At 40.7% G+C, this 22,549-nt stretch overlaps 2 protein-coding genes across 6 annotated transcripts in view; both read right to left on the bottom strand.

Moving 5' to 3' along the window:
* Positions 1–776: 776 nt before the first annotated feature.
* Positions 777–4,220, bottom strand: pth4 (parathyroid hormone 4). The gene is made up of 3 exons (XM_088309611.1): positions 3,205–4,220; positions 2,442–2,557; positions 777–2,228 (listed from the first exon to the last, which is right to left on the bottom strand). Exons 2-3 carry the CDS (start codon positions 2,528–2,530, stop codon positions 1,961–1,963), a joined length of 357 nt encoding a protein of 118 aa, XP_088165737.1. The 5' UTR covers positions 2,531–2,557; positions 3,205–4,220; the 3' UTR covers positions 777–1,960.
* A 7,298-nt stretch (positions 4,221–11,518) lies between these two features.
* LOC148327006 (plasma membrane calcium-transporting ATPase 1-like) overlaps positions 11,519–22,549 on the bottom strand; it is a 65,983-nt gene continuing 54,952 nt past the window's right edge. For 4 of the 5 annotated variants that reach the window (XM_088308492.1, XM_088308491.1, XM_088308490.1 and 1 more), the window contains 7 exons: positions 22,437–22,543; positions 22,069–22,260; positions 20,737–20,950; positions 19,799–20,010; positions 18,875–18,982; positions 17,710–17,892; positions 11,519–12,961 (listed from right to left, as the gene is read on the bottom strand). In XM_088308492.1, the coding sequence (XP_088164618.1) occupies positions 12,728–12,961; positions 17,710–17,892; positions 18,875–18,982; positions 19,799–20,010; positions 20,737–20,950; positions 22,069–22,260; positions 22,437–22,543 (1,250 nt within the window). In that variant the 3' untranslated portion in view covers positions 11,519–12,727. Of the gene's footprint in view, positions 12,962–14,656; positions 14,868–17,709; positions 17,893–18,874; positions 18,983–19,798; positions 20,011–20,736; positions 20,951–22,068; positions 22,261–22,436; positions 22,544–22,549 lie in introns of all 5 variants that reach the window. The other variant, XM_088308493.1, reaches the window with a different exon arrangement.

Genomic DNA, 22,549 nt, shown 5'->3' with positions numbered 1-22,549 from the left:
AGTTTGAGCGCGGATGGTTGTTCGTCTCTGTGTGCCCTGCAATTGGCTGGCAACTAGTTCAGGGTGTCCAGCGCCTATTGCCCGAAAATATTTGGGATAGGCTCCAGCACCCCCTGCGACCCTAGTGAGGAGAAGCGGTACAGAAAATGGATGGATGGATGGATCGCTACATCAGTTCATTTCCTGCATCCTCTATATGTGCTAAAAACTTGCAAATTTTCCCATAAAAAGGGATATTCTGACCATGTACCTTTCAATTTAACCCCCCCCCAAAATTATATTGTATATGTGTTTTCATTTAAAGGACTTAAATGATTATACTGTAAATTTAATTTTTTTTCAATTAAAATTTTATGGCAGAAATAAATAAAAATATTACACTATACATTTGAAATTAAAATGAGAATTAAATTGCTGCATGTTTTTTCAGCATTTTAATGATTATTCTGTTGATGTATTTTTTTGTATTTAATTTAAAAATAGCAAAAATAGAAATCCATGCTTAAAATGAAATTTAAACGTTTCAATGTTTCAGTTATTGTTCTGTATTTTTTTTTTTTTTTCAGATTTTTGAAATGATGAGAAAGATTTAAGTTTCCGGGATAATAATTTTTTTTTTAACTAAACAGGAAATTATTAAAACATTTACATCCATGATTTCCATTTTTATTCCGTTAAATTCATTTAAAACTGAATGACTATTTAATTTTTCAAGTTTCCCATAATCATGCCATCAATTCTCCACAAGGTATTTTTGTGTCTTTTGCTTTGAATGAAACACCTTTATTATCTCACATTATCAACACTTCGAGGGCCTCAAAGGTGGCACCAATCTTCATTGTGTCACTTGATCTTTTTCTCAAATAAGACAATTGGATAAAAGAGATGCCTCTGGCGCTGGAGCCAATTTGACACTGTCGACAAAGCGTGAAATTGCAACTGCGAGCTTCTGTCAGGAGACGCAGTGCACACATCAATTTTTCTTTTTTTTTAAATTATAACGAATGAACCTTTTTTATAATCTCGTGTACAGTTTTTGAACATGATTGGTGTATTTTTTTTGTTTGTCAGTGAAGTGAACAAGATAATAGATGACAAATAATGTGTTATTTACTCATAAAAGAGCTTCTTTGCAGCATTCACATGCAGACAATATGTTACATACAGACATGTAAATACATAAAGTAGCTGGATACACTGTACTTTTACTCAATTACCACTTGCAGGTAGTCCTTACAAAACTGCCTTCAATTCGTGTAGACAATCATAATGAAAACACTAGTCAACATATTTCCACGGCATTTTTTAAATCAGAGATAAAATAAAGTTTTGTACGAGATTTTGTTTTTGTACAGATTCCAAATCTGCCCAACAGACTTTCGTAACAGTAATAGTATTACTAAAATATAATATGTGATATATTCAGTAATATTTATGGTTGAAGGGTTTGGTTGAGTAAATTTCTGATTCCTATAAATGACAACGCATCCGTATTGCGAAAGCCTTGATTGGTCAAACTTCAAAATAACAACAACAAAAAAAAAACTAAAAAAAACTGAGGAGCTGGCAAATTTGGGGGGGGGGGGGGAGTGGGGGGAGACATTTGGGAAATCAGCATCCAAAATACGTTTAGCGACACATGCTGCCATCTTTGATTGAAATTTGCTGTTGACTTGTGCATTCGATAGAACAATCGAATCCAGAATAAATATTTGAATATGATCGATGTGATCGCAGCCATCTCCACTTTAAGAGGGTGTGCACACTTATGCAACTGCAATCAGTCACTCTAAAATATTTCAAAACTGGTGTGGAAATAGTTTTGAAATGCTTTTTCTTGCCCTTATTTTTTTACATCACAATTACCTGGTTCTTGAATAGGGGTGTGTAGACTTTTTATATCGACTGTGCTGATTTCGGTGTTGCACCAAGGAGTCCGGTTTTGACGGTGCAGACGGCTTTAGGCCTCGCGCTGGGCCATGCGTGGCCCGTAAGGACTGTTGAAGAAGTTTCTGAGGAGCACGTGCACGAGAGCGGCCACATCAGGGTTGCCCTCGGTCTCGATGGCCTCGGGGGCCTCGAGGGCGTCTCGGGGTGCCGGTGCCAACGAGCGGATCTGGGCGGTGTGCAGCCCCTCCATGGCCCCTGACAGCCAGATGAGCCGCTTGAGGCTCTGGATGTTGTGGCCACGGTTGTGCATCAGCTGATGCTCGGCGACCGCTCGGCGACTGCAAGCACAAGAAAAAACGTTCTTAAACCTCAGCGGACGTTTTTGTCTTGCAGCTGTTGACGACTTGTGGACGCTGCCGATACCAGTTATCAATACTGAAGGCAAAAAAAAAAAATCTGACATTGAGTAAGTCCTCGAGAGTAGTTGGCGCTATACGGAGGCAGTTTGACACATCAGCGAATCATCATCTGATTCAGAAAGACCAAATCACCTCTGGTTCTGCTCACAGAGTCGGGCGGGGAAGACAACCACGAGCATGAAGACCACCAGCAGCCGCACAGGGGTGTGACACATCGGCATCTTCTGACAGCAAAAGACTTAGTTGACCTGTATATTCATTGAAAAAAAGAAAAAGAAAAAAAAACAATATTTGTAGAGGAAATTAAATCGATTACTGCTGACTTATTGCAAAGGGAATCAAAAAAATCTGATAGACAAAACAAAGGATGCTGGAATAATAATACAAAAGTCCAACACAATTTAACACAAGAAAATAAAGAAATTAAGAAAAAAATCTGAATCTGAGGGGAAAAAGATAAGAGACCAGAATATGAAGAATATTTCAGAAAATATTATAAATAAAATAAAAATCTAAAATTTACAATCTTTTATTTAAATTGATGTCAGAATCTCAAATACATTAAAAAAAATTTATATCTAAATTATGACAGATAAAATCAATTAAAATATTTTGGGGAAAAATATCAAAGAAAAAAATAAGAAATAAAATAAATTAAGATTTTCCACTTGGATGACATGAATGTTTAAATGTTTCCGAAACTTGACCTGTTGACTATTCTAATTATGAATTTCCTCGATTTCCACTATGGTGGAATAAAACAACAAGGAAAGACGACCTGCCACGCTTCTACTCTAGTATGCACTCAAAGAAGTCCAAACTTTATTTTTTTTTTATTAATCTATTTGGCTTTTTTCTTCCAAATCTGCCGATGTGGTAGTGAAGGTGTACTTACGTGATGGTGACAGCGACCCCTCTGATGAAAAAATGGAGACACCTCGACCTCCAGACCTTTTATAAAGCAGCCCAAACACACACACACACACTCGCAACAGCAAATCTCCTATTCGTGTGTCCCAACGTTTGAAAAGGAGGACGATTTCCTCTATTGTGTGCTCAAATCTATAGAGAAGCGGTGGGGATGGGATGTGACTAATTCCTGGACACGCATTTGAGTGCGTGATGAAACTCGGACATATTTGTCGCCAAGAGATGCCGGCGGCTAATGAAGTCGAGGTGGACGGTCGCCGTGACGACAGGGCCCCTGGGTCAGATGGGTTTCCCTCTTGCGGGAATGTCGCGACCAGCCATGACCAAAAGACATTTGGAAGCCAAAGGAATGCAGAAGAGGGAACCAAAAACATGGCATCGGTCACACATGTCAAAAAGGTTCCGCTGTCGACGACGTCAATGGCGTACGTAGGCGGCTGCGCTTAAGAGGATCGGCCACGTGGCCCGCCACCGCAGGGACGACGTGCGTTTGCTTTCAATCAATGACGTGGCAGGAACAATGGGGGGGACCCAACGCGGGCCCCCCAGCAACGTGTTACATCCAGCCATGCGTCCACCCACTCACCCATCCATCCATCCGTCAGCCATTCATCTCTTAGTCATCCTTTTTTACATCAATCTGTCAATCCAATCATCTGTGTCCGTCCATCCATCTATTAATTAAATCCAGCCATGTTTCTGTTGATCCATCCACCCATCCATCCATTAATCTATCGTCCATGCATCTGTCATCCATCCTTCCATTCATTCATCCGTCCATCCATTCATCAATCAGCCATTGATTTTTTTTCATCCATCCATTATCTGTCTCTCCATCCATCTCCCAAGGCTTTGTTCAAACCATCAATTCATTCATCCATCCGCCTGTGGCCTCTTCTGTCAGTTGTTTCATCCATCCATCAATCTGTCGAGATCGGCCATCCTTCATCCATCCATTTGTCTGTCCATCATCAGCCTTCTGTGCCCTCCATCCATCCATCATCCTTGTGTGTGTGCGCGCGTGCGTGCGTGTGAACAACTCCAACCACGTTGCAGTATTGACTTGGTCTATTTCTAGCAACAACAGGCTGAACTCACCGGGCAAGTTTTTCTTTTGGTTTACTCGGTAACTCTGGCATATGGCCTCAAGGTGGCAGTAAAAAACCTTCGTTCACCTTGAGGGGAAGCGAAGGCAATGAAATCAACATTAGGAGTGTGTTTGCGTGCGCGAGTGTTTATGATTGCGTGATCGCGTGCGCAACTGCGTGTGTGTGTGCGTGTGTGCGTGCGTGTGCGTGTGCTTGTGCTTGTGGGGGTGCTTGTGTGTGTGAGTATGTGTGTGTGTACGCGCGCGACAGTGTTCCCGTGTGCCGGAGTGCTCGCGCGCGTTTGCATGCGTAGGCGTGTGTGCGTGCGCACGAGTGTTTTTATTGGTCGTGTGCTTCAGTTTGTACTTTTTTTCATACGAGGGTGTGCGTACGTGATGAAAAACAGCAACTTGACTCTGGAGTTTCAAATTCCAATGGCTTTATTTTCTGTATATAGATTTGTATATATATTTATAGATATTTATATATAATACATAGACGTGAATGAGACAACTCAGTCGCTTGATTATCTTCTTTTTTTTTTTTTTGCTCAAACAACATGACAGTACAGAGAAAGAAAGAACGCGAGAGAGCGAGCAAGGCATTCCACATGATCAGAGTACACCACAGCAAAGAAAAACCTGCGCGTGTGAGTACACGCGCGTGTCAGTGCGCGCGCGTTTGTACGTGCGTGTACGCGTGTGTGTGTGCGCGCGTGTGTATGTGTGTGTGTGCGTGAGCATCAGCGTTTGCGTCATGGGAGCGGCATGGCTGAGGTTGGCAGTTCGAGCCCCGGCCATATTGCGACCACGCCGAAGTGTCCTTGAGCTAGATACTTAGTCACCCCCGTTTTCTGGTGCTGTGTCCTCAGTATCGAAATGAGGTCACGGTACTGAAGGTAGAAAAGCCAATTACCCATTTACCATGCGAGAAAACCTATGTGCTTGTTTTTGAAACGGGTGCTTGTGGGAGTGTGCCTGCACGTGTGAGAGTCAGGGTGTATTCGTGTGCATGTTGGCTTGTGTGAGAGAACCCGTGTGTTTGTGTGAGTGCATGTGAGTCTGACGACAAGCGTGTTTGAGTGCTTGTATGTGTGAGATTGTGATACTGTGTGTGCATGTTTAAATGTGTGAGTGAATGTTTCTGTGTCAGTGTGAGTGAGTGCAATTGTGTGTGAGTAAGAGAATGAATGTGTTACTTCAGTGTGTGAGTGGGTGCCTTTATTTAATTGTACATTAGAGTGTGTGTATATGAGTGTGTATGTAATTGAGTACAAGAATGTGTGTGCAAAAGTGTGCGATTGTGTGCCTGTAGTGTGAAAGAAGTTGCGAGTATCCGTCAGTATGTGAGTGCATGTGATTGTCATGTGTGTGCGCGTGCGTATATTTGTGTGTTTGTCGACAGCGGGGTGGGACGTGGTCATGTTGCATAGATTAAAAGCAAACAGGAAGTGGTCAAACGCAGACAGGGAGTGATGAAACGATCAGGTGGGACACAAACTGAAAGCGGTGGATGACCAAATATGGACAATTTGTGGTGACAGCGGCCATTTTGCGAAAAATGAAAAGCGCAAATTTTTGTCGTTTGAATTGCGCATTGTCGAACGAAACAATGTCTCAGTCGTTTTTTCCTCCCCCATCTTATATGAACACGCTAGCATTCCAAAAGTTCCCCTAAAAATTTTCATTGTTTTGTTTTTACGAATAGTCACGAATTGCCGTGCTAGCACTGGAAATGTTGCTAACCTTCCGAAGTGCATCAATTGGTGACATTGCACGGTAGCTGAGATAACGTCGACACAATAGCCCAGAGAAATTGTTGCCATTCATTCATCGTGTTTACTTATTCAAATGGATTCATTCTGGCAATGGATTTATTCCAAACTCACCCGAATTTGCCAGTTAGTCATGCAACATGCTAGCATGAATGCTTTTCACCATTTTTACCGATCGGCACGCTAATAGAAACATTGCAAACATTCCCGAGGAGTATCAATTAGTCACATTATCATGCTAACGTAGCGACACGCCTGTGTAGGACTTAGTGACATACAGTACGATGAGCTAATGTTGACATGCTAGCATGATTGTGACCGCGTTCTGTGGCCATTTTTAGCCGTAGTAATTGAGTGAGCTAGCACAAGAAAGTCGACTTGCAAGGACTTTGTAAAGGTAAGATAAAGACGTGAAAATCTATGACGGATATGAAACCGCACGTACATGTTAACTTTTCGTTGTCTCCAGTGAGTCAAAGAGAAATGTCAGCACGTTACATAGCAACGGGGTAAAAACGAAAAGACAGAATGATTGATGCTGATGCGAATATAAAAACTAAATAAGGGACAATATTTACTCACTTAGCATGATGGAGGACAGATGATGATGATGATGATGATGATGATGATGAAGAATGGAGAACAATTGGTTGACAGTTTTGAGTTAGCTGAGCTGTCTTTTGACTTTTAGGGCCACACTGGGGAAAAAAAAGACATAAGTATCGTATAAATTTTGATTTTGGAGACATTTTCAATTTGTAAAATAATCTTGGTGCCATTTAAAAAAAAAAAATATTCCCGCCTTTAAAATCTAAAAATATGATCTCATAAATTCCTATTGGTTTTTCCCTTCTTCGCATAATTTTTTATCTGGGTTAAAAAAAAATCTATATATTTTTTAAAATGGTAATTACAATTTTCTCTTAATGTAACAAAATTGATTCATGTAATTTTTTTGGGGGGTGAATATGACTGTCACAATCATTTGTTAGGTTTTGTTTCATAATTATTAATGATTCTTAAAAAGTATGAAAATTTTTCTAGAAACAAACTAAATTCCTATGTTGATATTTTTGGGGGATAGACAGTTGTACTTAAATTTTTTTTTCTTAAAATTTGTATTTATTATAATATATATTTAACGATCTTTTTTTCTCTAACAAATTACAATTCTGATCTTGTCATTTTTTTTCAGCAAGGGGGAAAAAAAAAAATCAAACTCGACAAAATCCGACTTTCAAAAAAATTAATGATCTAGTTTCAAATCAAAATGATTTGACGCTTTTAATGTTTTTTTGTTCTCAAACAACAACCAAACAGAAAGGAATTTTGTAAATATTTTTTAATGATTATTAGGAATTCTCAAGCAAGCATCCCATCTACGACTCATCCTGGCAAATGTTGATTTGTCGCGTGAACAACGGCATGTCTAGCGCATTTTCAGCGGACGTGATTGGTCGAGCGTCGAACGGAGGCGCGATGATAGGACGGATGGGAATGTGGGTGTTTGTCTTCTCGGGAATGGCGGGAAAACAAGTCAACATTTGGGATGTTCCATTGCGTACTTAAAAAACATGCACAACACACGACATTGAACACTCAACACTTAATTGGATCCAAATGCACTTGCTCTGTTTTTGGTTCTTTTTTTTTGTTTGTTTTTTTTCCTTTTTGTGTGGTTGTGTGTGCGCGCGGGGAGGGAAGGGGCGGGAAGTAGTGGCTCGAGGCGACACGGAACACGACGCGACCAATCGCACCAGGTCGGACATATTGCTTTTTAAAACCACGAAAAAATTGTGGGTGGGTAATATTATATGTCATGCATGCCACACAGATGATTATGCTGTATATAAAAAAATAACACCTACCATCACGCATCTAATTAGATCATCGTTAGCATCGTTAGCACGGAAAACAAAAGTCTTTTTTTGCCATCAACTGAGAATGTATCTATATATTTACATCTAATATATATATATGTATAGACACACATACTAGATATAAATATATGGATGTGACATAGAAAACTTTTTTTTTTCAGAGAAAAAGCAGGTTTCTTCTCTGTGCCGGATGTGGATAAATCAATCATGTCCATGGAATTTTCCAGTCACATCCGGATTTTTTTTTTTTTTTCTTTTTTAAGAGGCAAGCAAGTCCAACACGATGGGTGCCCTAGTTTGGTATGGTGGGCGGGATAGGAGGGGGGAAAAAGGGCATCGGTACTTTGGCAGGACTGTTTTCTTTTTTTTTTTTTTTTTTTTAAAGCTATGCCAGGTCATGATTACTATTGTGATGTGGTATTTACATGATCCCTCCTGCAGGGGGGGCTGATGTTTGGGCCCAAAAAAAAAGAACAAAATCAAAACACACACACACACACACAAGAATCCTTGTCCATGTAAAATGGCCAAAAAGTTGTCCCGCCACAGGGTCCGACCCCTTTGACATGAGTTTTGAGATTGGAAAGATGAAGTCGCCATGGCAATTTGTTTGGAGATCACCTAAATGTTAAAAAGATATTCGTTGCCACATCAATGCTGTTTTGCGAGAAGATGCTAGTGTTGCCGTGGTGATGCCGTTTGTTGTTCCTGAAGTTTCTGTCAGCATGGCGATGTTTGGAAGTCGGCAAGATCCTTCTGTTGTTGTGGCAACGAACGCTATTTGGTGTTGCTCAAGATGCGGTCGTCATGGTGATGTTTGGCAGTGGGCAAGATGCATTTGTTGCCGTGACGACACCGTTTCGCATTCCTCCAGAAGATATTGGTATGGTGATGTTTGGAAGATGCTTCCGTTGCCGTGGCGATGCTGCTTGACGCTCATCAAGATGCTGTTGTCATGGTGATGGCTTTGGAGGTTGGCAAGATGCTTCTGTTACCATGGTGATGTTGTTTGGACATTGCCCAGATAAAGTCAACATGGCAATATTCTGAGATTTTTATACTCTCGAAATCACATTGGTGGTTAAGATGCTTTCGTTGCCATGGAGTTGCTGTAGGATATCCCAATGATGCTATCGCCATGGTGATGCTCGTGTTTCCCTTGTGATACTTTTAAGTTTTTGTTGCCATGTTGATGCTGTTTAAGACACTCTTGTCACCGTGGCACAAAGTTTGTACATTGGGGAGATGCTGTCTCCTCGAGATGTTGTTGTCAAGGTGATGTTTAGGATGCGCTTGTTGCCATGGCAACGCTGTTTAGCATCAGCAGTAGAAAGGGTCTCCTGGTCGGCTCCTGAAGCAGGACAATGGCCAATCGGAACGTCGGCATTCCAACCAAGCAGGAAGTAAACAAGTCATTTACAGGCGTGTGTGTGTGTGTGTGAGTGTGAGTGTTGTAACCATGGCAACACACACGTGGCATCAACATCAAAGACAGCCCGAAAGGGCGGTGCAAACAAAGACATTCATGGATGGAGCGTCACTGATGACTTACATATCCTCCAAAATATTAAAAAGTTGTGAATATAAAAATACACAAGAGTCGTAAAAAAATGAGTAACACATTTTGATATGAAACGCATGCAAAGAGAGAGACTCCCCGCATCGCAGTCAAGCAGGAAGTGGGGGGGGGGGGAGCTGGAATCTCGTCATGTAAACATCGTACAGGTCCTTGGAGACTCTGGTGGCAGTGATGACCGAGGTTTTTTTTTCTTTTGCTTATTATGGGCTGTAAACCCAAAGGGGTAAAGAAACACCTGGCTCTAGTGAATATGGCTCTGTATTACATAGAAAAAACAAAGCTAGCCACCTCAGACACAAACATGGCAGGAGTCCTTATCTCCACGGCTGACTCGAGTCTGTGTCCACGGAGTTTGACAGACCAGGGAGGGCGGGGCAAAAAATAAAAATGAAGACAACACAAGACAGTTTGTCTTTTAACACACAACGATGGCCAACTGTGTTCACAGAAACGTCAACTTCCTGTCAGCTGGTGGGAAACTTCGACTTCCACTGACTACCGCGCTTTCAACTAGCGTGATGTGTCTAACGTGTTTGACTTTGAACTAGCGCATTGTCGCTAATATGTTTGAGTTTAAAAAAACGTAACGTTGCTAACGCGTTCGATGTTAAATTAGCATGCTTAGATATTTGATTTCGAACCGGCGTGATGTCAGTAATGTTACTTTAAACAAGTAGGCTAACATGTTCAACTTTGAAATAGTCGCTAGCACGTTTGACTTCAACGTAGCACAATGTCAAGCATGTTTCACATAAAACTAGCATGCTGAAATGTTTGCTGCTTTCAACTAGCATGATGTGGTTAACATGCTTGACCTTTAACTAGTGCAACATCTCTAATGGGGTTGACTAAACTAATGGACTAGCTTGTTTGGTGACTTCAACCTAACATGGTTACAAATGTGTTTGAGTTGGAAAATGAACATAAATAATGACTTTAAGCTAGCATTATGTCGCTAAGATCTAACACAATGGTACTCAAATTTCCCCATTGTGGGACTAATAAAGGACATCTTTATCTTTAACGTCTTTGACTTAAAATACGTTTAATAACCTTAAACTACCATGCGAAAATGTTTGAGAGCGTGACGTTGCTAACATGTTGGGTCTTAACTTGAACAGTGAAATTAAAAATAAAAAAAAAATGACTAGTGAGTTAACAAACTAAAACAAAGATGCTAAATGCTAGACTTAAAACATGCGCAATGTTGCTAAAAAAAAAAATCAGAAGACTGAAAAAGGGGCATGCTTAGTTACCTCATGACTTAATCTGGCGAGATGTTGCTAACTTATTTGATTTTGAACTAGCATGCTTAGATGTCTGACTTTAAACTATCGCAATATCACTAACGCGATGACATGTTTTGATGACTCTAAACTAGCGTGCTAAAATGTCTGTCTTTAACCTAATGTGTTTGGTGACCTAAAACTAGCGTGTCGTTGTTGTGTTTTGACTTCAAAACAGCTCAATGTCACTAACATGATTGATGACTTAACTAGCATGCTAACGTGTTAGACTTGAGCATGTGATTTAAAACATGTCTGATGGCTTTAAATGAACACTCTAAAATGTTAAGCTCACATGCTAATATGTCTGATTTTAAACATACTCGACTAGCACTGTAATGAGTTTGAGCAGTAACGACTACCTCAATGTCGACGTTACGTTACAGCTTAATGAAGCCGCTACCGGCCACGCTAGCAGGCTATCTGACGTCAACAGCTACTTCCCGCAGACAGCAAGTGGACATGTCGGCGAGCACTGGAACAAAATTTCCAAATATTCATTCCCAAGTTAGCATGCAACGTGACACTGATAAAACACATCATGCACCCCCCACGCTAATAACCCCCCACCCTTCCCGACTGCCATTTTCCTATCAGATCGCCCAGCGCCGTTTTCGGCGAAAACATTCCGTCTTTCCACATGCAAACAGCAAAAGAAAAAGAGACACTAACAAGGAAACAAGGTTTTCTTTGAAGACTGCAGTAGTGTAACACACACAACAACAAAAAAACATTCGTTAGAGGATGAACAAAGAATCAAAAATCAAAATGCCTTAAAAAAAAAAACGAAATTAGAAGGACAAAAAAATCTGTGTTAACCTTTAGCAGAAGCCTATGTACAGGATCACCGCACTTTTTGTTTTTAATGGTCAAGTACAGTGCTGCTTTTTTCTTTTTGTTGTTCTTTATAGCCACATGCTGCTAACAACCCGCTAAAGCTGCTCACGAGGAATTTTCATTGCTTAAAAAAAAGACAATGGTGGCAGGAATTCGGAATCGCGGGATTAGTGTTTTGATTTTTTGCTATTGTTGTTTTTAGCCACATGCTAACGACCTGCTGATGCTAAAACACAGCTCCCAAGTAATTTTAATCGCTAAAAAAAATGGTGGGAATTTTGCCGCTTCTTTGTTGCGACGTGAACTTTTGACTTGGCTAACAACCCACTATGAGGAATCCGTATGGTTGTGGAATGATGAGGAATTTTCTTGACTTGTAATTTTAGGCACATGCTAACAATTAGTTTTTGGTTGTTATTAGCCATAAGCTAATAACCCGCTAACGTTAAAAAAACGGCTGATGAGGAATATTTGATGCCATGAAAAAAAAAAACGCAGGAATGAGGTTTTGACTTATTTTTCACTAACAACCCTCTACGATAAATTCTTTCATACGTGTCATGGAATTTGACAAAATATTTTCTTGACTTGATGTTAGCCCACAAGCTAACAACTTATTTTTAGCCGCATGCTGACAACTCAATTATGTTATGGGGGATTTTTGTCGCTAAAAAAAATGTCAGGGAATGAGGTTTTGACTCGATACCTTCATGCTAACAACTTATAGTTTTTAGCCACACGGCAACAACCTGTTAACAATGAAAACCTACTGATGAGGAATATTCGCTGCTAAAAAAAAAGAAAGTGTCAGGAATGAGTGTTTGACATGTCAGCCACATGCTAACATGTTTTAGTTGTTGTTAGCCACATGCTGCTAACAAACCACTAAAGATGTTCGTGACATTTTTCCGCTGCAAAAAACAACCAACGGAAATGTGCGTGGCGCGAATTGTGCCACAAAGAGTGAGATTGGGAAAAAAAAAAAAGACTAAGGAGAAACAGTGCGACAATGGTGATGATGACGAGGAAAGAGGAGGAGGAAGCTTAAGCGGATGATGTGGCGGCATCTCCCGGCGTGGCGGAGGAGGACGAGGACGAGGAGGCACCCGGGAGGGTCTGGATCTCGTCTCCTGACTCCTCGATGGGCGGGATGCGAGCTTCCTCCTCGGAGAGCGGGACAAACTCGGGATGGGCCATGAAGCTGTGGATGGAGCTACGCGACTCCGGACTCTCAAGACCTTCGTACAATGAGCTCCGGAAGGCGTTCACCACCTTAATCTGGGAGGGGAAAAAAAGCCAAGTGATAAAAAAACGTTAGAGAGTTTATTGTTTTGTTTTGCTCTTAATGCGGAGCAAAGGTTGGATGGATGGATGGATGGATGGGAGGCAGGCAGCCGAGGATGGCAAAAACATGACAAAATGGCCACAGCACAACTACAAAATGGTGGAATTCCAACTATAACAAAAGACGTGGATTATTTTGATTTGTGCTCATTTCTTAAAGGATATATATAAGAATCCAGTTCAATCTGAGATGCTAGCATGTTAATTTTACTCAACTTTAAGTGAACACGCACCTCTAATTTAAAATGAACACACAAACATGCTTAACTTAAAGCGAACACAGGCAAGATGTTTGATGACTTCAAACCAGTAAGCAAGTGCCCTGACAAGTTTGTGTTGTAAACTAGCATGCTAATGAGTTAAACTTAAAGCTAACATGCTTACTTAAAGACAACCTGTTAAGATTTGAACTCAAAGCTAATACACTACCACATTTGATTTTAAGCTAACACGCTATCATTTTGAAGTTTTGCTTTCTTTAATTCATTTCTGACATGTCAAGAACCACATAAACAAAACATTGCATACGATATAGGTACACACACATTAATACACTTCTTACGCATATGTTCATTAATAAATGCCTGAAAAGGGTTAGGAAGAAGTACTGAAAAGTTTTATAGCTAACATGCTAACGTGTCTAACTTTACAGCTAACATGATGAACTGAAAGCGGACATGCTAACTTGTTTAGATTAAAGCTAACAAGCCAACAAATTGAATTTAAAGCCAACACACTAACATGTTGTACACGTGACCAAACATCCGCTAAAGCAAAAACATCCCAATCACAGCTTTTATTCCTTCAACCTCCAAAGTCCAACAACTAACAATTCAGAATTCAAATGTGTAGAAAAAAAAAAAAATCCTTCGGCAAGAATCCACCGCCCCCAAAAAATGGCGGGATGATGATGATGATGATGTCACACGTGACAGCTGGTCACAAGATGAAGGCCAAAGAAAGCAGAAAGCAGCACAACATGCAAACACGCTTCAAGTCATGTGACCAGCAAGGCTGTCTGCACGCCTTCAGTATTCTCTGGATTAGTTCTACAGTTTTTTTTTTTTCTACAGTGCAATTAGGTGAATGTCACCAATCATGGGGCAAAAAGAGCCATCACAATTTTTAAATTGTTGTCTTGACTCTTTGGATTATTTATAATTGCATTCATTTCGATTATGCAAGGTGGCAGTTGGGAATAACTCAGATCATATGAATCATAAATCATATGAACTAGCGCATGGGGTAGTTTTTTATAAGATTTTTTGTACTTATGCAAGGATTATCACGATTATCTCCTATTGCGTTTTGAGATTGTGAATTAATTTGAAGATCTTTTTTTTTCTTTTGTGCATAGTGTTGATCATCAGAAATAACCATCCCTCCATTATCCAAACCACTAAACGATGTTAAATCATGTCGATTGCGCATAAATATATGCCTGTGTTTTTTTTTTTAATCCATTAATTTTTTTTATTTCTAAATTACAGATTTCTTTAGTGCAAGAAGACTGTTGTCATGACGACCTGGCGTGATGTGCAGACAACCTGCTGGCAGCGTTCATGCAGTTAAAAAGAGAAGAAAAGAAAGAGTCCAGCTAGGCTTTAGCCCGAGCGTTAGCCGACTCACTGCCTGCAGCGGAGGAGGAAGAAGCGGCGGGGGCGGCGGCCCCCCCGGCCGAGTTCCCGAGAGAGGAGGAGGCGCTAAGGCCTAAGTGAGTGGGACTAGAGAGCGTTTTGGCGCCGGCGGCGTCATTGTGCTGGCTGACCACCGAGGGTTGCCGGCGCAGGGCACCGGGCACCGCCGCCTGGCCCGTCTGGAAGGTGTACACCACGTCCATCTGAAGGAAGCCAAGGAGGGAGGGAGGGAGGACGCAAGGGAGGGACGGTTACTGGAGGGACAAGGTTAGACGAAGCTGGAAGAAGAAAGTTAAACAGCACACACACAAGCCAGAGAGAGAAGTACTCAAATTTGACGTTAAGGAATGACGTGATTTGCTGGACCACAAGCAAAAGAAGCCTCCATTCTGTTTAGAATGTGTACACGTAAATGTTTTATTTCAAGGGACAGGAGCGTCTTCACCCGAAAGCCACTTTGGCTTTGCAACATGAAACGTGGTAGACAAAGCCTATCGTGACGAGACCATTTTCTATTCCTTCATTTATCTTCATTGTTGTACAATAAACTCAATGGTGTCTGTATGTGTGCTTGAATCAAAGTCGTTAAGATCGATGCTAGAAAAAAAAAATCTAACTCAAAGTTATCACTCAAAGTGGAGACCACCATCACAGAAAAATAAATTATTTCATTTTTCGTCGTTTGCTCTACTAAATACTCCTATAACACAGTGCTTTTCAAATAGTGTAGAATTATTTACTTCTTGCTAGGGGGGGCGTAACAGAAAATAATTGCGAAGCACTGCTATAACACATGTGGAGCCTCGTTGTCCGACTAGTGGTGGTTCACGGTACTGCAGGCATTATTCTCTGACACAGCTACGAATTAATTCATTATTATAACAAAAATAATTCAAAGTCTGCCCAACACGTGGCTAAAAGGCGCAACAAGCTTGCCTCTTGGAATTGCAGCATATCCTCATCTTTGCTTTTGTTTGATTCAGCAACATGACATTGGCTCGACACGTCCGTTCTGAGTGAACCCACACAAAAAGTGTCAAAAAGCTCCGCCTGAGCAGTCTTCCAAGCCTACTCGGGTAAAAATGAACTGTTTCCTGCATTTAACCTTTGCGGACGATCATTGAGAACATCCACAGACTACTTCACGACGTGGAATGGATGCGATTTCTGTTCTTAATCTTGTGGCCAGTGACTTCCCCATAAAGTGTGGAGCGATGGTGAGGATGACTACGATGATGATGGCAGAGAATTAAGGTCATGAGAGTGTTGGAGAAAGAAGCGCAACTGGAGAGAAAAGCGTGTCGTTCATTTGGCGAAGACAAAGACGAAGCGGGAGGAGGAGGTGTGATGAAGTCGAAGGAAGACACGGAAGAGCAAACAAAGAGGCTGGCGCCACTCGGGGACGAGAAGAAGAAGGCGCAAACGAGTGACTGATAAGCTTCGGACGGCGAGGTGCAGCTTGTAGCAATTATACCTCACGCTGTCGCCAGGATTAAGAGGAGGAGGACAGGAAGAGGAGCGTGGAGAGATAAGACGCTAATTAGCTGACAGACTTTTTGTCGCCTCCTCTTCGCTCTCCTTCCTCCTTCCCGGGGGACCGAATTCCAGAAAAAAAAAAAAAAAAAAAAGAAAACAGCGCCTCGGCAGGATGTGTCAAGGTGATAGAAAGGCTGCTGCGTCACTTCCTGATGTTTTTAACTCATCTTTGAGCTCCTCACGTGTCAACATTGACGCCAGCAGCAACAAAAGCAAAAGTCAAAAGCGCAAAAGCGCCAAAGTCCGACATTCGTTTGCATTCACGAGCTTCCAGTCACATTTTAAAATTACATTTGATTTGAGGAAAAAAATATGTTATATATAATATTATATATTATAATATAATCATATTTATTTTATTTTTTTGATGCTTGGAAAATTTTATTTTTTTATTTATATATATATGTTTATTTTTTTTAAACTTTTTTCCCCAAAATAAAAACAATTAATTGTTGTTAATAAATTGAAGGAGAGAAAATGAGCATTCCATTTTATCGTATTTTGTAAAAGCATTTAGTCATGACATAAACAGCATTAAACTCTTTTTGTAAAACTCCAAAAATTTAATGGCCAAAGTGTTGCCCTTTCTAGTGTTAATGCCTTGAACCACCAGGGGTCAGTATAAGACAGTCGGATGGATACATTGCGATGTCAGCTCATCAGTACGGCACTGATATTGGTCGTTCTTCGCAGAGGATAAATAGAAGATGACTGAGTATTATTGCATTTACACTACTTTAGAGTTTCTACTTAAATACCAGCCATTTGTGTGTGTGTGTGTGTGTGTGCTGGCTTCTGTTATTGTAGGTGTGTGTGTGTCTGTGCATTTGGGGATGTTAGCACCGAGGCTAATGAAGCCCAAAGGGACTGAATGGGACTGCCCGTGGACACAACTTAATGCTCAGTGAGCGTTAATCCATCCTGGAGGAAGAGACCACGCGTGCACACACACACACGCACCCCCACCCACACACACACACACCTCCCACGAAGAGAGTCGACTGAATGAAAATGTCCAAGAAGCTTGTTTGGCTTTAGCGCGGCAGCAGAGTGTGAAATTAAGAAAACATCTGCTCAACAGAAAACGACACAGTGGCTTTTCATTTTATTTATACACACACACACACACACACGCACACACACAAACTTGACTATGTGGATAAACTGCCCACTTTCAAAGTATTACCCCCAGCGAACTCCATTTAGGCAAAGGTTCCCGAGGTCTTAAATGAGATAGGGTTTGTTTTTTTTCTTCTCTAAATCCGTACTGTGCTCTCCTTAACAGGAGGGCCCCCCTCACCATATTTTTTTTTTTTCCCTTTTCACTTGCGGACTTCAGTTCTGTATGACTGTTGGTTATTGAAGCTAGTCTGAATCAGGATTAAATTCAAATGACAGTACCCATTCTTAAAACATTCCTTGATCTCAAGGGCGAGGGCATTTGATTGGTCGAAGCATTCAAAAGACCGGACAACTGGTGTGTAAATGAAGAAGTACATTCGGTCGTACCTGCGTCTGGATGCGGTTGAGGCCGCGGAACCAGAGGATCTGTCCCCGCCTGAGCTCCATCTCGGCGTGGTCGATCTCGTCAGCGTCGGCCGTCATCTCTTCCTCGTGGATCTCCTCCTTGGTGGTGCCGTGACCCGCCTCCTTCAGGAACTTCAGGTGGTGCGTGGGCACCGATGAGATCAGCTGCGGGAACACAAAAGCACTTAGTCACCTACCGGAACCGCCCAGGTGTAAGGAAGTAGCGAGGCTTAACTGTCATGTTTCACGCGAGTCCCAAGTGAAAACCAAACCCAACTTCAAAGCTAAATTGACAATATCATTTCTAAAAAGGAATCAAAATAAATTTGAATGAATTTAATGATTGCTACCGACAAAGAAGGCTTTGAAACATGTGGAAATTCCTATTTGTAAGCCACTGTAATGACAAATAGATGCCAGTAGATGGCAGCGTTGCATCGCTGTGGATTTAAGGTCAGCACAGCTTTTGAGTAGAAAATGAGATGAGGAGGTGAATCTTGGCTTGCCACGTCATTTAACGTATTAACAAATGCCAACATGGAAGTTGGATATTTCACACGGAAAATATACAGTTTACGGGTTATTTCATATCATAAATAATGGAAGACGGAATTTAATTTTGAAAATCAATACATTTCATTAATATGAGTATTTCTATTAACTATTGTCCGGCCTCTTGTTTATTTTGGATGTAGTTCCTCCGTTAACCACTAGACGCACTGTTATTTGATATTTTAACTTTTTTTTTCGTTTGCATAGTGTTTCATCTATGCAGTCTGATATGTGGGCTATATTGACTTAACTCCTCCCCCAGTTTTTCAGTCAGCATCTTTTGTGCGTTTGTCCTCCGCGTGAACCCAGCAGGCTGCTTGTGCTTCCTCTTGTCGTCTATCGTGATGCGGCGCGGCGCATCCTTTGCATGCAGGCTGCCATGTTTGCACGCATTCGCCGAGGGACGTGCACGCCGGGTTCATCTGTAGCATCCAGCCCCCGAAAAACCCCCCTCGGGCGTCGCTTTCATGTGCCGAGCTCATTACCATGGCGATGGTGGTGGTCGCGATGGCAACAGTTTGGACCGCCACCACCATCATGAAGTGTGTGCGGGTGTGTGTGTGTGAGGAGGTGGGTAAGACGGTGGCGCGCTCACCTGCCCCCACAGCAGCTCGCCCACGCCGATGAAGACGCACCACAGCCATTGGTCGATGCTCAACGCCGTGCAGGAGAAGGGCTTCCCGCCAAACTGGACGATGATGATCTGAGCGGGACCACAAGGCGGCGGCAAGTCAAACCACACACAAAACAAGCGTAGACAGCTCCGGTGCCAAAAAGGAGCTGAAAGATTTCATTTCGCTTTGACACCTTTGAGATGTCTCCATGTCGAATTGTTGGCCAGGACAAGACTGGTCAGCACACGTTTTGGTGTCAACGTTTCAACATTTTTCAGGTATTTTGATGTCGGTGGATCAGGAAATGACATTGTTTTTTGCGAGTTGGGTCCAGTTTTTGAAGTACTGGTAATTTATATTTTTGTTTAAAGTTATGACATTGGTGTTCTCTTTGTGTTACCACATTTTCAAGAATGTCCAGAAAAAATTCTAACATTTTTTTTTTTATGTCATATCTTGAAAGACTGCAAAAGTTATTCTAAATTTATAATCACGCTTCATGTGAAAATTCAGAAAATTGCGGGAAAACAACCAATTTTTGAAATGCACAAAACAAAAACAAAAAAAACCCACAGGTGACGTCAAAGCTCTACTTTTTGTAATGATGCAAGTGCATTTTGTAAGTGGTGAAAGCACATTGATCATCAATCAATTAATTGTCAAAAATATTTATATCTCAAAAACTGGAGCCAATCTAAAGGAACTGATGTCGTTCCATCAAGCCCAAATTTACCCAGAAACTTAAAAAAAACAAAACATAATACAAGTACAATGGAAAGAGACAGAACAGGCCCATGAATTCTGAAAATCTGTGAATAATTGAAGCGCTTATAACTGCATTTCCATCCCAAATTATCCTGCAATTTTTTTTTTTTTTGGGGGTGGCACGTAGCCTTTAAGTTCACCTGCAGGGCGAAGGTTCCGAGGACGACACTGCAGAAGATGGGGTTGCGGTAGACACCCTCAAAGACATTGCGCTCGCCGTGGATTTTTCGGGCGTTGATCTCGTTGAAAAGCTGCATCATGACGAAGACGTTGAAGACGATGGTGTAGTGTTCGGACGGAGGAGAGTGCAGCGGAGCGTTGCGACCACTGTCCATGTCGAACAGCTTCTCGCCTGGACAAAGACACAAGCTCTTTGTTTGATGTTTACGTTTGACATGAGACTTCAACTGATATTGGCAATAAACATCTTGAAGACAATTTTGGGAACAATATTTTAATTGATTGAATTAAAAACTGTAAGACTATTATTTTAAGATTACTACTAAATACAACTTTCTTCTGAATAAATTACTTCTTTGATTCTAGAAAAAAAGTATTAGTCGACCAATATTGTATTTAAAAAAACGTATTGTTCTTTGAAAAACATGACTACTCTAAATAAGGATTTAATTTTCATTCACTGTTGTTGAAAAAAATAATTAAAAGTTGTAAGTTTTTGTCATTTTTCGCCCCGTAAAAATAATTTTAAAATGGATGTTTTTCTTTTTTTTTTTTTTTTCGTTAGAGTACTGCATTTTATTGAAAAAAAAGTAAAACAAAAATAATTATTTTAATTAGACTAGTTTTTAAATCAAATCCTGTTTGGCAAAAAAAAAAAAAAAAAGTTTAATAATTACTTTTTTCTCTAAAATAATGTTCTCTCAACCTTCCAAGATTCCAGCTATTTTCCTTTTTTCTTGATTTTTTTTTTTTATCTCATTAAAATAAATAAATCATACATTATTCTTAATTTAATCGTTTCTTTTTTTTTGTAGTAAAAAAAAGCAGTCTGATAAAATGAAAGTTACCACACTAGTCACCAGGCCCCTCCCACACCCCTAACCCCCCCCCCACTGACCGGCAAAGAGCAGCGTGAAGATGATGACCAGCTGGTAGACGGCGTGCCCCAGAATATTCTTCATCATAGTACGCGAGATGAGCGGCTTGTTGCGTCCGTAGGGCTTGCGCAGGAGCAGCGACTCGGTGGGCGGCTCGGTGGCCAAGGCCAATGACGCCAACGTGTCCATGATCAGGTTCACCCACAGCATCTGTACCGCCTTCAGCGGCGAATCCTAAACAAAGCATCACACTTAGAATATATTTTTAAATATATTATTTATTTATTTAAAAAAATATCTTTTTAAATAAATTAAAAATAAATAAATAAAAGAATAAACAGATGAAATAAAATAAAAAATAAATAAAATTGGTAATATTGACTCATTGTCATGCTCTCACTTGTTGTATTGCTTGCGAAATTGCCCATGTAGATGTGTTGCTCCACCGTTTTTGTTCAAATATGCATTGCATTGTTTAAAAGCATTACGATAAACAAAGCTATGTGGTTGTTTTAAATACACAAATTGTAATTCTCTTTGTGTGTTTTGTTTTCTTGCATGACAAAATGTGACTGTAATCGCTAAAAGTGAACTCCTGACTATTGTACAATAAAAAAGAAAAAAATACTTGAAACACTTGACAGCTGGCAGGAGCGATAACTAGCGACTCTTAGCCCGCTGCAACCGGCGTTATAAAGTAGGCTAAGATAATGCCTCAAACCATCGGCGTAATCCCAAAACGGAAGCGCAGCATCGCACCAGGCGACGATGCAAACGTTCAACTCGGAAGCAGCCTCTCAAGTCTTCCAAAATCTTTTTCAATTTTTATATTTGTTTTATGTTGCAAAAATAATTGTGGAAATGAAAATCAGTTGAATGCATGTCTTTGTTTATGGGAGTTTAAATGTTTATTCTTTGATTTATTGCTTAGTAAATAGTATTGATAAAAGAAAGATGAATTAAAAATTGTTTTGTTTTTTTAAATATATTTTTTTAAAATTTTTGTAACTTCTTTTTCTGGAAATTGATTATTGATTTTATTCTTTTTAATAATACCCATACCTTGGCACAATTGTTCAACATGATTTATGTGATTGTATTTCAACCATTTTTGTGAAAATACTGATTTAAAAAATATGGATTCTTTTTTATATATTTTTAAATTCAAAAGTATTTCCAATTTATTTTCCAATTGATTCCAATATATATATTAGCTTTATTTAAAAGCAGTAACCTAGCAAAATTTAAAATGTATTTTTTCGGTATTTTTTTGTTTTTGTTTTCTGAGAACAAAAATAAAATGCTGATAAGGAAAAAAATGATAGACTCGTGGTAATAAATGCAGGTCTTACCTGCGTGATGCAGGCGCCGGTGAAAGCCACGATGACGGCGACCACGTTGACGGTGAGCTGGAACTGCAGAAACTTGGAGATGCTGTCGTAGACGTTCCGTCCCCACATGACCGCCTTCACGATGCTGGTGAAGTTGTCATCCGTCAAGATGATGTCCGACGCCTCCTTGGCCACGTCCGTACCGGCGATGCCCTGGTAGCCAACCGATAAAAGTTCAACTGGGCCATGACGATAACAAAATACTTTTTTAAAATTAAAACTATTATGATGAATAACCAGAAGAGATGCTAATGCTAACAGGTATGGAGAGATGAAAAACAAGCAGCAAAGTGGCCCTCGAGGACCGGTGTTTGACAGAAAAGCGTTACCATGGCGAATCCGACGTCTGCTTTTTTGAGCGCAGGCCCGTCGTTGGTTCCATCTCCCGTCACCGCCACCACCTGCCGGGTCTCGCCCACCGTGCTGTCAATGATGCCTGAAC

This window comes from Idiotropiscis lumnitzeri, chromosome 11 (genome assembly GCF_059441095.1).
Source record: "Idiotropiscis lumnitzeri isolate Australia: NSW breed Sydney's pygmy pipehorse chromosome 11, RoL_Ilum_1.0, whole genome shotgun sequence".
Lineage (NCBI taxonomy): Eukaryota > Metazoa > Chordata > Actinopteri > Syngnathiformes > Syngnathidae > Idiotropiscis > Idiotropiscis lumnitzeri.
This window is presented reverse-complemented; position numbering and strand designations above follow the sequence as displayed.

Excerpts from the sequence above, each read along its gene's own strand:
- pth4 (XM_088309611.1), bottom strand. The coding sequence starts at position 2,530 with ATGCCGATGTGTCACACCCCTGTGCGGCTGCTGGTGGTCTTCATGCTC. Across the intron at positions 2,229-2,441 it reads CTCTGTGAGCAGAACCAGAG|TCGCCGAGCGGTCGCCGAGC; the intron begins GTGATTTGGTCT and ends TTGTGCTTGCAG.